Source organism: Morone saxatilis, unplaced genomic scaffold (genome assembly GCF_004916995.1).
Source record: "Morone saxatilis isolate NCDOM2014 unplaced genomic scaffold, NCSU_SB_2.0 Contig22, whole genome shotgun sequence".
Taxonomy (NCBI): domain Eukaryota; kingdom Metazoa; phylum Chordata; class Actinopteri; family Moronidae; genus Morone; species Morone saxatilis.
Window position 1 is genome coordinate 25,268,257 of NW_023339785.1, and position 14,013 is coordinate 25,282,269.

Below are 14,013 nucleotides of genomic sequence, written 5' to 3' on the forward strand. Positions count from 1 at the left end.
CACACTCTCTCACACACACACACACACACACACACTCTCTCTCTCACACACACACACACTCTCTCTCTCTCTCACACACACTCAGTTATCTCTCTCTCCGTGTCTCGGCTGACAAACAGCCAGCGAGGCGTCGCGCGTTTCTCCTCTCGCTGGTTTTTAATCATCTCTGAACAATGTGGCCCAGTGAACGCGCCTCCTCCTCCTCCTCTTCCTCTAATGCACCGTTCTGCAGGAGGCACGCAGAGCAGCAGGAGGAGGAGGAAGAGGAGGAAGAGGAGGAGGCCCGGCTCTCTTTATCTGCGTGAACCCACAGCTGGCCTCCTCTTGCATCCTGCTCCTCGGCTCTTCTCCCACTGCTCTTCTTTCATCATCGTCGTCGCCCTCCTCTTCCTCCTCCTTTTCCAGCACAATCCTCTTCCTCTCTTCCTTTCTGCTCTTCGTCCTCCTTTTTTGTCTTACTCCACTGTCTCCTTTTCATCCTACTTACTCCTCTACAGCTCTTTATCTTCCTCCTTCTGGCATCTTCCTCCCTCTCTTACAGCTCCTTCTTCATCCTCAATTTTACCTTCCGTTGTTCCCTTCTTCCTCCTCCGATAGCTGCGTCCACCTTCCTCCTGCTCCTCCTCTTCCTCCCACACAAGCTCCACATGTAAAAAGAACTGTAGCTTTGATTTTTATGTTATTTTTGTGAGTTAAAACAGAAATCTGCGTTTTCAAAGGATGAAGACGACGTTTATCTCCACAAAATGTTTGTAAATGAATTAATTTTTAATCTCCGACAGATTCACAGATAACAGGCTGCTTCCACTCTGCAGCCATCTTGTATAAACTCAGTATTGTGCTCCATTTAATTCTGACTTTTCTGCATGATGGGCTCTGCAGAATATTCATGGCCTCGCCGTTTCCCTCAGCGATGGTAATGAAGGTCAGTTACTATGGATTCAAGGAAAAATGGTTCATCACGCCTCCTTGTTTTACATAAAACTGCATGTGTGCATTTTGCCTGCAGACGACCGAATATTCTTCAGTGGAGAAATTATCAGAAACTTCATTCAAAGTGCAGAATTAACAGTTTGCTGTTGAGGAAGGAGGCAGTGATGAGCTGCTTTTCCTTGAATTCTTAATTATCGACCTTCTTCGCCGTTAACGGCATGTTCAGTGAACGCACTCGAGTCCGGTTGGAGGGTTAAAACACAGAATATTAACGGCATGCAGATAAGGAGGAATAACCTCTGCTGTGTCATCTGTTAATGTGTGTTAATTTTTTATTCTAAAGCGCCAGAATCTCAGAACAAAACGATGTGTGCAACGTCAGACCAGACTCCATTGACAAAACCAGTGATTTTACCAAGCAGAATATCATAAAAACTCACAAAAAACGTCTTTGTCAGTCTTTCTAACAATCAGCAATGTTGCTTTGGTCAAAATATATCCGTAATTCAAAGAGTTAGATGTGAAAATATCATGTTTGTTAATCCTTAAGGTCAAACACAACAGCATTATGGAAAAGATCCCTACAGATAAAAACCTTTATATCAGTATCACTCTCATTTTAGCAGATTATTGTTAAAACTCACTCAAAACTGGACAGAAACAGAATAAAACTCATGAAAACCGTCTCTGTTAGTGCTTCCATCAATCACCAACTCTGGCTTTGGAAACAAACCACAGAAAGGCTGCGATACATCACAGGCAGAGTGAGTGTATTACTGTACATTATTATTATTATACATAATAATATATATATTTAATACAAGCCTGGAGGGGATCTTTAACCAACTAGTTATTAGACATTAATCACAGAGGCAAACAGTGTAAAGTTCTTCATCAGTTCACTTTATTCGCAGTAACCTCGAACTGACCCGGAGTCAATAAAAATCTGCCAAATCGGGTCGAATGACGTTAAATTATGAACCAGTTTTGAGCGCCGTCTGGTCAGAGGTTAGCGTACAGACTTTCAATCCCAACAGAAACGGAGACAATCCGTCCAAAAACAAGCTCGAACCTTCGTCTTCTTTTTTTGCTTCATGGCTTCATCTTCGCATCAAAAGTCAAAATAAATAACTCTCAATCCGCTAACGCCGGCAGGCTGCTGGGTTTTCAGCTCTAAAACATCACCAGCTGCGGCGGAGGAGCTTCGCCTGCTGCCTCTCTTTAAGTTCAGGGTTGAACACGAACATTCAGACAGGAAATAGGGCAGCGATGAAGCACAAGGGCCATTTTGGGATGTCCTGCACCGGGTACAAGATGGCGGGGCTTGGGCGTAGAGGTGGAGGTGGATGTTGGTTGGTCTTTAAATTCCTCCCTTATGATCTGCTCCACTTTCCCATGATGCAACCTGCTGAGATGGCACTTCTATTTCCAGCAAACAAACACACACACGAGCAGAAGAACAAGGAAACGGTGGGATTTTTTTTAACCATGAGTGTGTTTTGGCGTGCCGGAGGTGACAGACAAGCGGGTGGAGGGATCGAGACGATTTGATCCGCTTCATTTCTCCCTTCATGTATATATAGATGTGATTTATTTCCTAATGCTCGCACAGCAAACAGAGCAGGGGAAGCTGGAAGCAGGAAGCTAGTTATTAATAACACAAAGTGCAGCGCTGCCTGCTTTTAACGGTGAGACCGCTCGCCGCAGGGTCTCAGGTAGGGGCCGGAGCCGATGTTTGTTCGGTTGTTATTTGTGTTGAGTCCTGCGAGGAGAGAAAGTCTGAACATCACTGGAAACCACATCTGTCCTCTTTTAAATAAAACAAAGAAATCCTATATTCTTTACATCCTTTTCAAAGCAAACAGGTGTTTAACTATTGTTCGACGTCAGACAGCTCAAACAGCTCGTAACTAAACACGAGGAAAAAGGCCAAAAACGATGAAAGAAACCAACAAATAAGTTTGATTTAAGAGAGAAAAATTAAAAGTACACAGACAAGGTTGGATTGGATTCACAAAGGCCTTTTACACCAACAGAGAACCAGCTCTGTTACGGTTTAAGCATCTAGTTTTAAACCCGTTTTAACCAGAACTAGACTGGTTCAGTTCCCAGGTAGAACCAAAAAACAATAACTTCCTCGGGAACCGAAGCGATGCTGTACTTCTGCTCAAAACTGGTGGAAACACGGGGCTGGTTTCGCTAGATACCGGTTAAATAATGGTGAGAAAATGGGGGTCGAGAGAGGCTGCTGAGGCTCCTGGTTCTGGTTCTGGTTCATATTCTGGACCCTCTCCTCCTCCCGGCCGTCCAAAGCTCCTCTTTTACCAGCAAAAACTCCTCCGGTGCTCCGAGCTAACAGGCTAACGGAAACTACAGTTAGCAGTAAGCGGTTATATAATCTTACGGTGGCCTCTCTGGACACTTTTCAGGGGTTTCTACTGAGAATAAAGACGGGAAGCGGCAAGCGAGTCCGGTTACAGTCACCGAGCATTTGTTAACCAGGAGCCTGAGGATTTTAAAGGACAGCTCCGGTGTGGGTTGACCGTCGCTGTGGCGTTAGTTCGGGGGTTGTTGCCGGCAGTGAATCTTTCCGTGGAGATAAAAGCAGTAAAAGAGAGAGTCGTCTGTTTCTGTGTGATGATCTGCTGGTTTTACTGGTTCAGGGTCCTGACAGCGCCCAGTTGCCATGGTGACAGAGTATCTGCAGAGCCAGGGATGCTGGTCTTTATCAGCCCGGGCCGGTCAGGTGTGTGTGTGATTGAAATGTTTTACCGAGCATTGTGTGTGTGTGTGTGTGTGTTGGTGAATTAGGACACCGTTTGTTTGGCAGCACTCAGTGTGTTTGCACATAGTGTGTGAGTGTGAGTGGCGTCCAGCGTCCCCGCAGCGCTATAGGGAGGCTAATTGTGTTTTAATTACAAAACCATCAAACACACAAAGTCAGACAGCTTACCTTCCGACCACAGAACCGACGCACAGTGAACGCAGCAGAGATCAGTGTTCAGTCTGCTTTTATTAAAACAATGTGAGTCCGCGGGGGAAAGAGTTTGAACACGTGTCGGAGAATTTCACTGTAAAATAACACAATGTAATGTTAGCTTATTCTAAATGTTTTTATTATTACTGTAGGGTATTTTGTGATTAAGAAATGAGGGGGAAAAGATAATGTAAGAGTGGGCTAACTTCATTTTCACCTCCAGTATGTGCAACTTTATTCTGCTCATGGAGGTTAGAAGAGTTATAAAAGTTAAGATCTCAGTGTTTTTATCATGTCACTTTTTTAATTTTGGTATAAAACGTGTTCAGATGTGGTCAGGGATTGAATGGATGTAGGGAAGTAAAATATAGATGACTGGCTTGAAAGTATATTCAACATTAACAGTAACATTAGTACTACTCCATGCCCTCACTATTATTTAATAATTTAAATCACTGAATTTGATGTTACTTTGTTTTATATTCTTATTCTAACATCATACACTTTAAGATCTTGTATCACACATTTAAACATGTTTCATGTTTTTCTATTTTATCTGATGTTCTGTCCGTTTTTATATAGAAATTGTATTTAATTTTATGTGTATTTTCTACAGTTGTAATTACAAAGAAGGCCTTTAACTGATCAGTAGTGAGAATTGTTCTTCTAAAGTTACAGATGAATATATATATATATATATATATATAAAGATTTGAGGCTGAATTCGGTGTCGGTCAGAGAGAAAAATCCGCTTTGGGCTCTTTTAAATAAAAAACCAAGGATGAGATAATCAGAAGATGTAAAATGAGATAAAGACGACATAAAAGCAGAGATATGACGAACCGATGAAATGATCCTTGTGTGGTTTTGAAGAGTGAATTTAAAGTGAGTCTGAGAGTGTAAAGTAATGAAAGTTTTGGGAAGTGATTGTTCCGGTCGCTGCGTCCAAATGACTTCTTTTAAAGTTATTTTTTACGGTCTGGTTTCCACTTGATGTCTTTAATCATTTAAACTGCTTCATCCGCATCAGATCTCATCTCGTATGTTAAATTTAGTGTCATTAAATGTTTGAGGAACTAATCTTTACTCTTTCTCTCTCTCCGTCTGTGTGGCAGCTTCCTCACCGCCGGGTTACCTTCTCCACCGCCAATCAGGCACAGGACCTCCAGGACGCGTCCCAGCACAGCTACTACGACAGCGGCCTGGAGGAGTCGGAGACGCCCAGCTCCAAGTCGTCTTCGGGGCCGCGGATCGGGCCGCTGGCGCTCCCGGAGGACCACTACGAGCGGACCACGCCCGACGGCAGCATCGGCGAGATGGAGCACCCGGAGAACGGTAAGACCAGGTGGAGTTTCCCCTCCCTCTACTCCTCTCTTCACCTCCTCCACCTCCTCCATCCATCAACACACACACGCCAATAAAACGCTCATTACACGCGGCCGCCGTGTCAGAAAGCGGCGCGTCAGCAGGTTGTTTATCCTTAATCAGACTCCCACAATCCCTTGCGATTTTGTGTGTGCACCTTTAGTTAAAGAGGCGTGTGACCTCACAGCGGCACAACACAATCAATATGCAACATAATCAACTCCCACGGCTTTAACGAATTAACATCCCAATTATGTAAATCATACCGGGTCCAAGCTTTCCATCAGCTCCACTTATAGATCCACTTAGCATTTTGGTCATCATCAGATTAGCGTGTTGCTTCTTACAATGTGTGTTTGCCTGTTTAGCATTAGCAGCTTTTAAGTATTCACCACAACACAACACCAAAGTGTCTTCACCTCCACTTTTGAATGTCTTAGCATATTGCTACCATCCATGACTCAGCGTTTGCCGTTCTGCCTGTTTTTGATGTAGTAAAACATTCACTAACGTTACTGCACGTTGCTGAAAGGTGAAACGTATGCTAACGATGCTACGTCGCGACACAGATCTACGTAAACATGTTGTTTGCTTTTGATGTGTTTGAAGCCAGATTAACATGGAACAAACTAGCTGCAATCATAAAACAATGAAATTTGGGAAATACAACATTGTTTTTTTATGACACTGACGTCGATGCTGAAGTTATAGTTTTGGTAACTTAACAGTTGAAAAACACGAAGGCTAGTTGTGCTAGCGTGTTATAACTATAACTTTTATGTTATTGCCTGTTTTAATGTAGAAAATGAGAAAAATGTTGTAGACAGATTGTTGGCCGTTATTAGTAGCTGTGTTAGCTGTAACGCAGATAAGACCGTTAACGATGCTAATATGCTACAAATTGCAAAGAACACTTTACTTTTGAGCTTGAAGTCGGTTTAGCAAATGCTTTAATGTAGACACATTGTAGTACCGTTAAATAACAAAATCTGTCTTTATGTTGTATTAGCTTATTGATTAATAAAGTGTGTGATTGATAAAGCAGTTTAAACTAAAAGAATAACATAAATTATGAATAAAAACACATTTTGAAACAGTTTTTTTAAGAGATATTCTCGTGTGGTTTTGTTGTGTAGATATTTCACACGCTGTCTGACACGCTACAGAAATCAGGTCGTGATTTACAGTCGTCATTGGCTTTTTATTGTTTGGTATAAATAACATAATTTACCTGCTTTCATCTAAACAACACACCACCATCCTCTCCTTTAAACCTATGTGACTGTTCATTGTTCTGCTGTGGCTGTTAACGCCTCGTTACCACTTACGCCAATTAAGCTAAATAGCTGAAACTGGCAAAAAATAGAAAGTGTACAGAGAGAGAGAGAGAGAGAGCGCGAGAGAGGTTCAGTTTGAATGTCATTCCTCGTGTCCTTTTGTGAGGGCGAGAAGACCGACTCTCTCTCTCTCTCTCTCTCTCAACCCACAGGTCGTACGTATGCCATCTGTAAACACAATTATTCACAGCTGCTCGCACGCCCACAGGCTACCGCCACCCTGTGTGTGTGTGTGTGTGTGTGAGATAGCGATGGAGAGCGTGTAAAGTGGCTGTATCTCCCCCCGCGCACACACACACACACACACACACACACACTGGAATGAGGTCAGGCTGATGTTGTGTGTTGCAGTGTGAGGGGTTGGTGTTGTACAATCTTCCACTTTGATGGTCAAACATGTTTTAGCTGCAGGTATTTTCCCAAGGAAGTGTGTGTGTGTGTGTGTGTGTGTTGTACCAGCAGAGAGGTCAACAGATTACAGCTCGTCTTCTGAGGATTAACACACCACCACAGATACACTTTACTCTCTCGCTTTCTCGCCTTCTGATTCAAAAAGTTAAACCTTTATTGCCACGATAAGCCGAGCACTGTCTCCCAGTTTCCCGATAAAAGTGATGCGATTACTCCTTTTTCCAACCAAACCCCATTCAAGATTCGACTGATTTTAGCCCTGGGTTTGAACATTTTTGCATGAACACACTCCAGTTAGCACACCGTATGCAGCTGGACGTAATTAAATCTCAACATTAAATGTTTAGTCAAGCAATAATTATAGCAATAATGAACCAAACAGTAGAATATGTTTTTCCTAATTAGTTTTTTGAGGCAGTGACTCAGCTCGGTTTGTGTGTTCGGTCTCTTTAGCGGCCTGTTTAGCCGTGTTTCCCCTCTGCTGCTGAGCGTATCGATCACTCGGTTGTGTGTGACTGATTGTTGATCGGTCAGATCTCAAGTGCTTCAGACAGATTGATGAAGAGCTGCAGGAACAGACTGACTGGCCTCAAACACTTTCTCTATCTACATCTCTTTAAACCGACTTTATGTCTTTACCCTCAGCAGCCGCTTGTGCCTCCAGTTAGTCAGATTTGAATATGATTGCTACTTTCTGCATTCAAAAATTCAATTCATCCATCTTCAAAGCAATATCCTGTGTTCTCACTCAAAAATTACATTAGCGGCTCCCAAACATGCAGCCTGTATTATTTATTTCCTCGATTTAAAGTTAGAGGGAATTGCAGTCTTGTACAGCAGCCGACAGTTATACAAACAAGGTTACAGCTGCAGTTCTGTGCTGGATTCTTAATGTTCACATCATGTGACTCTGAGGTGGTTGTGTGTTGCTATTTGTGGAGATGGATGTGTTTGCACTTAAAGAGAACATGTGACCGGCAGTGGAGCGTGATTTCAGTTTGTTCTTAATGCATGTTGTTTGCTTTTCCACCTGCTTTTATAGGTGGATTATCCACATGTATATTTAAAGTAATATAATCTGGATATAATCTGGATGCTCTTGACATGTGACAGAGTTCACACAGACATGGTTTTACTGTTGTTCTCTTTATTGCTGATTCAGACTTACTTACATACCCTCCTTCCTCCCGGGGTCTCAGTATTTCACCGTACAGCCTATATAACTCCAGAAATATGAGGGGCACATCGGCGAAGAAGGTTATTTTACTCAATGTGTGTTTGCAGCTTCAGTGGATTGTAATGGATGCGCTCTGCTGCAGGTAGAGGTGGGAAGTGTCGTTCAAATACTTTGTTTCTGTACTTAAGTTTAAGTTTTTTCTTTTTATCTTTTTTCTTTTACCAAAATTTTTACTTAAATATCTGCACTTTGTACTCTTTATATTCTCAGTGCGAAACAGAAAAGCCGATAGAAAGAGAATCCATTTTGAAGAAGAAGCATTTTTTTTCGCTTTCACTTGAGTAAAGTTTTATCTGTATTTACTTTTACCACAATAAAGCGACCACCGACCTGATTATTCTGCAAGATCGCAACTCTAAATGATTGAGAACGACTGCTTTAAAGGTCAAAAATGTATGAAAACAAATGAATATTAGTTTATGCCAGAGGGCCGAATTATTCTGAGAATTATAAGTAAAGTAGAAATGCTGTTGTACTTATTATTATCTTGTTATTTTGATTCTTTAATAGTCACCGGAATACAAGAAACGAAGCTTCTGAAACTCAGTTTTCTGTTGGAGGACCTGAAGTTCCCCCACTTTGGTTTCAATCCTCCAGTTCCTGAGGTCTGAGGGTTGGGCAGTACGGCCTCAGACTGGCGGTAGATTGCAGTGATTGCCTTTACAGTATTTTTATTGTTTTTTGTTTGTATGCAACAACTTATCATCGCGGCATCATGCTCAAGTGTTAGGAGATAAGGAAGAGCAGGAATGTCGGCTGATTCCGTAACACACCAAACAACGGTTGGTGACATTTGGCTGAACTTCAAAGTGGTTTCTAGTAAATATTCCTTAAAGTGGAATTTAACATTCCACACTTAAAATGCCTTCACCTTTAAAATAAAAGCTCAGTGGATCACATTCAGTTTAATTAGGTAGAACTGCAACAATTAGTCGATTATCGATTTGATTGATTCATTGTTTCAGTCATTTTTCTAGCAAACATATGAAACATTTGCTGCTTTTCTTTGTCATTTATGATAGTAAACGAAGAATATTTAGGCTTTGGACGGTTGTTTGGACCAAAGAAGCAATTTGAAGACGTTACTTTGGGCTCTGGGAAATTGTGATGAGCATTTGTTGTTGATTAATTGTAAAAAATGATCTGCAGGTTAACTGACAATGAAAATAATTGCTAGTTGCAGAACTAATTTTAGGCAATTTCTAAAAATATTTCATTAGAAAGAAGAAGAGACCAAAGACGAAGTATATTCTATGTTATTATTGTGTTTCCAAGACAAGACGTCATCTTGCTGCCCCACATACTCACTAGAGATCTGTATTAATCTGCCACAAAAAGTAGTACCTGACAAATGTTCTATTTCTTCGTGTTTGTGAGCAGCAATTATAAACTTGTGAGCCATTTTTAAAGGCTTTCAGTAGGAAGAGAGACAGACTGACACATTGTTGTTGTTGGTATTTTCACACAGTTTGTTAACAGTAAGAGAAACTCAGATAAACTGGAGCTCTAACCTTTAAAAATGGGCTTTGTTTTCGGTGTGTGTGTTTGCCACATTTGGCAGGTGTCTCGGCCAGTCACACTCGGCTCTGGTGTTTGCTGTTTGCCCGTCCTGCCTCTGCCCCGCTGTGCCCAAACTGCCCACACAGACAACACAAACATGTTTTCTGTGGTTTGTTCTGCCTAGCACAGACGAAGCTCGGTGTGGTGAGATCTCTATCATATCACTCCTCCTCCTCCTCCTGCTTTCATCCTGCGCTCTGTCCTGTAAATGGTCAGATAATGGACGTTAATTCCATCAGCCCGTCTTCACTCTGCTAATGCACCCACTTCCTGTCTGTGATGGACGGATGGAAAGAGGAGGGGGGAGGTAAAAACCAAACCCTGAGAGAGAGAGAGAGAGAGAGAGAGAGAGAGGAGAAGGATGTAGTTTGTGGGATTTGATTGCATGTGTGTGTTTGTGGTGAGAGCTAGAGAGAGGAAGCAGTAAAGAGAAAAGGTTTGAAATGGGAGAGAGACACAGAGCTGATGCAGAGAGAGAGAAAGAGAGACACTGATGGTTGCTGGATAACGAGCTGATTTATGAAGTGTGTGCATGTGTGTGTGTGTGTGTGTGCACTCATCTCCCTAGATGAAACCACATGCAAACATACTGTATTTGGATACACACACACACACACACATAAACCCCTCAACCTCTTTATCTGCTGATTGCATCAGTCTGAGAGCTGTAGTAATCGCTGCACAACACACACACACATGAGAGAGAGAGGCCACAGTTATGTTTTCTATCTCAGCTCTCAATCAGCCACCAGTTTGATTTTCAGATAAAACTGCAAAAACAGAGAAAATGTGCAGGATGACGTCAGCGGTCTGATGCTGCAGTTACTCGTCTGCTAACACACGTGTTATGTGTTACAGTAAGTCTGACCTCATGGGAGATAATTGTGTCATCTCCTCGCGACTGTGTGTTACAGAAATGTGTGTGTGTGTGTGTGTGTGTCTGTATTGGCACGTTTCTGTCGGATTCATAAAGCCGTGCATAAGTGTGGTCTCAGTCAGTGGAGACTGTTTTCATACCTCTGGTATGAATGAGTGAATCAACATTTCCTTGGTTGGTTTCTTATAAAGAGAGAAGTTCAAAACAAAATGCATCACTGAAGACCACATGAGAACCTCTTACGTAAACGTGTTAAACATAAACACAGGAAGAAGGTCCTGAAGAAGGTCCTGAGGAAGGTACTTGGGGTGTAAGAAAATAGCAAAAAATATTGTACTGCGACACACAAAACCCTGATAGGTTCAATAAAGGCAACGTACTTTGTTGCTAATCCAGATCAGACCTGGATTCGTTAAGCCTGTTTGAGATTAGCATCAGATAGTTTGCAGCAATCTTCAAACAATATACAGGAAGTCACCAGAATCCTATGTTAACAGGTTAAACCTAAGGATTTTCTACAAAACGTGGTGTTTATGGTAAAAAGATGTCAGCTCATTGATCAGGCGTCATTCTCTGGGTTTTGCATTCGGTGGAGAGAAACTTCTGGCTCCTAAAACTGACCTTCATCTTGAACGAGCCTTGTCTTTGGCTTTGGCTAGCTGCTAGCAACTTCATTCATCTCCATCCCAGCATGCAAAGCGCAGCCGTTGAGCTCAAACTTGAACTTGTAGTTGGGTTGGATCGAGGTCGGATGGCGTTCCCGCCACAAACAAACCGCTCCAGAACCAGTTTGTGACCAGACCTTCCTCTAAAGGGTCTATTTCGTTCCACGCTGAAATGTCTTGTTCAGATCTGCTGAAACGATTCGTACCAACGAGGGAAAAAGAACCAGAATCTGATTCATCCAGACTAAACAACACAGTCTGAAAGCGCCCACTGACTCATTCTTAATCAACAATTTGCCCAGAACACCTGTGTTTACTCCTTTAGTCTCTCACCGGAAAGAATGGAAAAAGTTTAATTACACAAAATCAAATAGGAGAGGTACTTCAAGAACGTCTTCTTCTCATGTTTTATTTCAATCATCATTATTACATCATAAAGAAATCAGCAAGGACTTAGTTTAACACTTGTATGGAAACAGATTTTTCAAAGTAAAGCATGAAATGAAACGCAGTAAAACTTCAAATGCAGAACAAATTAAAATAACACAACCAAGCACCCGACAGACAATAAAATAACATTTATAATGCAGCTTTGGTTGGTATTATACAACATCATTAGGTGTAAATAATGTTTATTATTATTTAATCTCACATTCGACTCACTCTAGACAATTACATGTCTGAAATATGAGGGAAGTAAACACATATGACTGTGCTGTCTTCTTATATAAATGCCAGTTGTTGTGTGTGATTCTTAAAACCTTAACCTTAATAACAATGAGATTAAGCGTACTGGAAGGAGGTTTTAACTGGTTATGAAACAGTCTCGGTTTAATACTGATGCCTCTGTATGACCTACATAAACAGACAGTTATTCTAGATGTCTGCTGCCGGGTCAAATTCGGTCAGATTCCTCTTGAAATCAATGAAACAAGGCTGTAGGAACGCTATCACTTTTGTCCACAGGGGCCGCCAGAATCAACGTATAAATAAAGTTCCTTGTAGGGGATTTAAGTAAACACGTGAGGTTGTAAATTAAAAGTTATATGATGAAAATAGGAAAAAGCACGGTGTGAAAGTTAAAGAGGACGTAGAGCGAAGAGAAAGACTTTTCCTTTGATGTGAAATTGATGAAATAGTTTTACTTTAAAGATGGAGGGAGAGAAAGAAAAGGAAATATACACCGACAGAAAGAATAAGAGGAGGAGAGAGGAGGTCATATGTTCTCCTCAGTGAAGCGCATCGTCTCCATCTGTCTCCTCCTCCCTCTTCCTGCTCTCCTACAAGAGGCCTCCGCTCCCTGACTCCTCTCTCCTCCTCGGGGATCCTCACTCCCTTCTTTTCTCACCCCCTTCTCCTGCTCCATCAACCCACCCTCCTCCCACTTCTTCTCCTCCTTGTTCCCTCTCCAGTGGGTGATGATGGGGGCCAGCAGTTCTTCTCCAGTCTGTCAGAAACTCCCAGGACAGAACTTTATTCTCTGGAAACTCACACACACATTATTTTTAGGTTTTTCTTGAACTTTTGAAGCCTTCATGTCCAAAGATTCAGAGATTTCCAGGAGCACACGGTGTTCAGCAGCTTACAGCAGTTCTCCAGCAAAAATAAACTCTTCACGTTCAATATTAATGAAGCACTGAGCCCACAGACATTACACTACTGGATTACATGGAGCAGGTTCCTTCATGGGTTGCGGATGATTTCTTGAGAAAGTTTTGAAGAGGTCCTATGGGTCGAGGGGTCAGTGGGAGTTTATGGAATAAAGGTGAAACTTGAGTCAGTTCTAGTGTTCCTTGAGGAGGTCCAAGTGGCCACTAGGAAGATTCTAGGAGTCAGTGGGGAAGTACAAGTGTCATCTAGGAAGTTTCAGGGTTCACTGTTGATGGTGTGGGGTTCCTAAGGTTGGAGTCCTTGAGGAGGTACCAGGGTTTAGGAGTCACTGAGAAGGATCCAGAAGTCATTCAGGAGGTTTTAATGCTGCCATGGGTTCTTCAGGAAGTCAAAGGGAACATTAAGACAGTTTTGAGAGTTGTCAGAGAGGGTTCCATGGGTAATTTAGGAGGTCTGAGGGATCCTTTCAGAAGGTACTACAATATAATGAGACCGGTCAAAGAATTTTATAGTTTCAAAAGTGGTTCCAGGTGTTCTTTGGGAGGTTCTATTTGTATTCCATGGTTCCTTCTGAGTAGGGGAGCTTCCAGTGTTTTTAAGGGGGTTACAGGAGTGAGGGAGTTGTTGGACTCATTTCCAGAGGTTTATAGTTCCAGGTGGGTTTCAAGTGTATAGCTGATGATCCAGGGTTGTTCTAGGGGTCACTGGAGTGATTCTTAGATTGAGCCATGAGTCATTTAAGAGGTTCTACGATTAATTGGCAAAGTTCTAGGATTCCTTGAGGAGGTTTCATGGTTTCTTCAAGAGTTAGATAGATATCTATATAGACTAGATATCACTAATTACGTTCGATGGTACAACAAACACTTTATAAAGAGGTTATTGGTGTAATTCAGATGTTTTAGGGGTCGAATTAGTCAGGTGTCATTCAGAAGTTCCTGATGTTAGTGAGGAGGAACTAGTTATTGGGCTCAAGAAGAGGGTCCAGGGTTTAATAAGCAGGGTCACCGATGGAGGTTTATAGTTCCAGGTGGGTTTCA

At 42.0% G+C, this 14,013-nt stretch overlaps 1 protein-coding gene across 1 annotated transcript in view; it reads left to right on the forward strand.

The window, feature by feature from the left end:
• The window catches only part of LOC118333615 (protocadherin-1-like), a gene marked incomplete at its 5' end in the record, with an annotated part of 115,966 nt that overhangs the window by 17,670 nt on the left and 84,283 nt on the right, over positions 1 to 14,013 (forward strand). Inside the window, 1 exon segment of the mRNA XM_035669342.1 lies at positions 5,026 to 5,245. Coding sequence (XP_035525235.1) covers positions 5,026 to 5,245 — 220 coding nt within the window.